We start from the raw sequence: 1,121 nt of genomic DNA, 5'->3' as shown, positions 1-1,121 counted from the left end.
CTGGCCCCTCCCGCCCCACCACGGAGCGGGCCCTACCTCCTCCTGGAAGAGGCTCTGGCGGTTACGTAGACTTCGCAGCTTGCTCTGCTTCTCCTCGTGCTGCAGCTCCTCCGAGGGCGGCTCGAAGTAGCCAATGAGGTCCTGCAGGCTCAGGATGACCCCTTCGATGGGCAGCGCCGAGCCAGCTGGTGGCCCTGAGCCCCTTGGCTTCCCGCTGAAGCTGTCCAGGCCCCTGCGGAGAACACAGCCCGGGGCTTCTAGTTGACAGTCACCGTCCATCTGCCCTCAGGCCTCCCACGGACAACCCGCCTTATGAGGGGAGACTGAAACAGAAAGAGAAAGGCCTTGGCCTGAGGTCACACAGCAGCCAACACCATAGCTGGGACTGACTGGGACTGGCTTCTACATGGGCGCCAGGGGTCATAGAAGGAGTCAGGCTGGGGAGGTTCCGCCAAGGGCCTGGGTGTCTGAGGTGTGACAGGTGATGGGGGCGTGAGGTCAAAGATCATGGTTGTCCAGGTCACATCAGGGGTTAAAGGCACAGAAGTCTGGGGTTTAGAGACGGGCCATAGGGATGTTAGACAGGGCTGTGACGTCTGGGGCTTCTAGAGATGCAAGCCGTTAGGTACCAGATGCCAGGAGCCTGGGGTCCGCCTGCAGGCTGGCGGCTGCTTACCTGATGAACTGGTTGTACAGGCCGGCTGTGCTGTGGATCATGCGGGCAGCCTGGGACTCCTCCTGCTGGCAGCGGGTCAGTGACAGCGCATCGTCCATGTGGCCTTCCTGGTGCAGCATGGCCTGGGTGTGGGGAGACGGAGAGGCCGTGACCTCCACTTAGAGTGCAGTCTCACAGCTGCCCTACCCTACAGACCCGCTCTCCTGATGTCCCCCACCTCTCTAGCCCTCTGTCTTTCTCTCCTGTCCCCATCTTTCTGCTCTGTCTCACCTCTATCCCACACTTTGTCTTGCCTCTCCCTCCCTCTCCCTCCCTCTCCCTCTCTCTTCCTGACCTTGAGTTCTGTGATTTCACTTTGCACATGCACCTGCAATGATGTGCTGCCTCACCCAAAGCAAAAGAGCCAGTCATAGACTAGAGCCTCTAAAACTGTGAGCCAACGTGA

General features: G+C 60.0%; 1 protein-coding gene across 1 annotated transcript in view; it reads right to left on the bottom strand.

Annotated features, from left to right (window-relative positions):
- Positions 1 to 1,121, bottom strand: part of Ryr1 (ryanodine receptor 1) — a 123,215-nt gene that overhangs the window by 107,744 nt on the left and 14,350 nt on the right. The window contains exons 12-13 of the mRNA XM_010632870.3: positions 677 to 798; positions 37 to 232 (exon numbers count right to left, since the gene is read on the bottom strand). Coding sequence (XP_010631172.1) covers positions 37 to 232; positions 677 to 798 — 318 coding nt within the window. The remainder of the gene's footprint in view (positions 1 to 36; positions 233 to 676; positions 799 to 1,121) is intronic.

The sequence above is a fragment of the Fukomys damarensis genome, unplaced genomic scaffold (assembly GCF_012274545.1).
Source record: "Fukomys damarensis isolate Sample0158 unplaced genomic scaffold, DMR_v1.0_HiC HiC_scaffold_19, whole genome shotgun sequence".
Taxonomy (NCBI): domain Eukaryota; kingdom Metazoa; phylum Chordata; class Mammalia; order Rodentia; family Bathyergidae; genus Fukomys; species Fukomys damarensis.
This window is presented reverse-complemented; position numbering and strand designations above follow the sequence as displayed.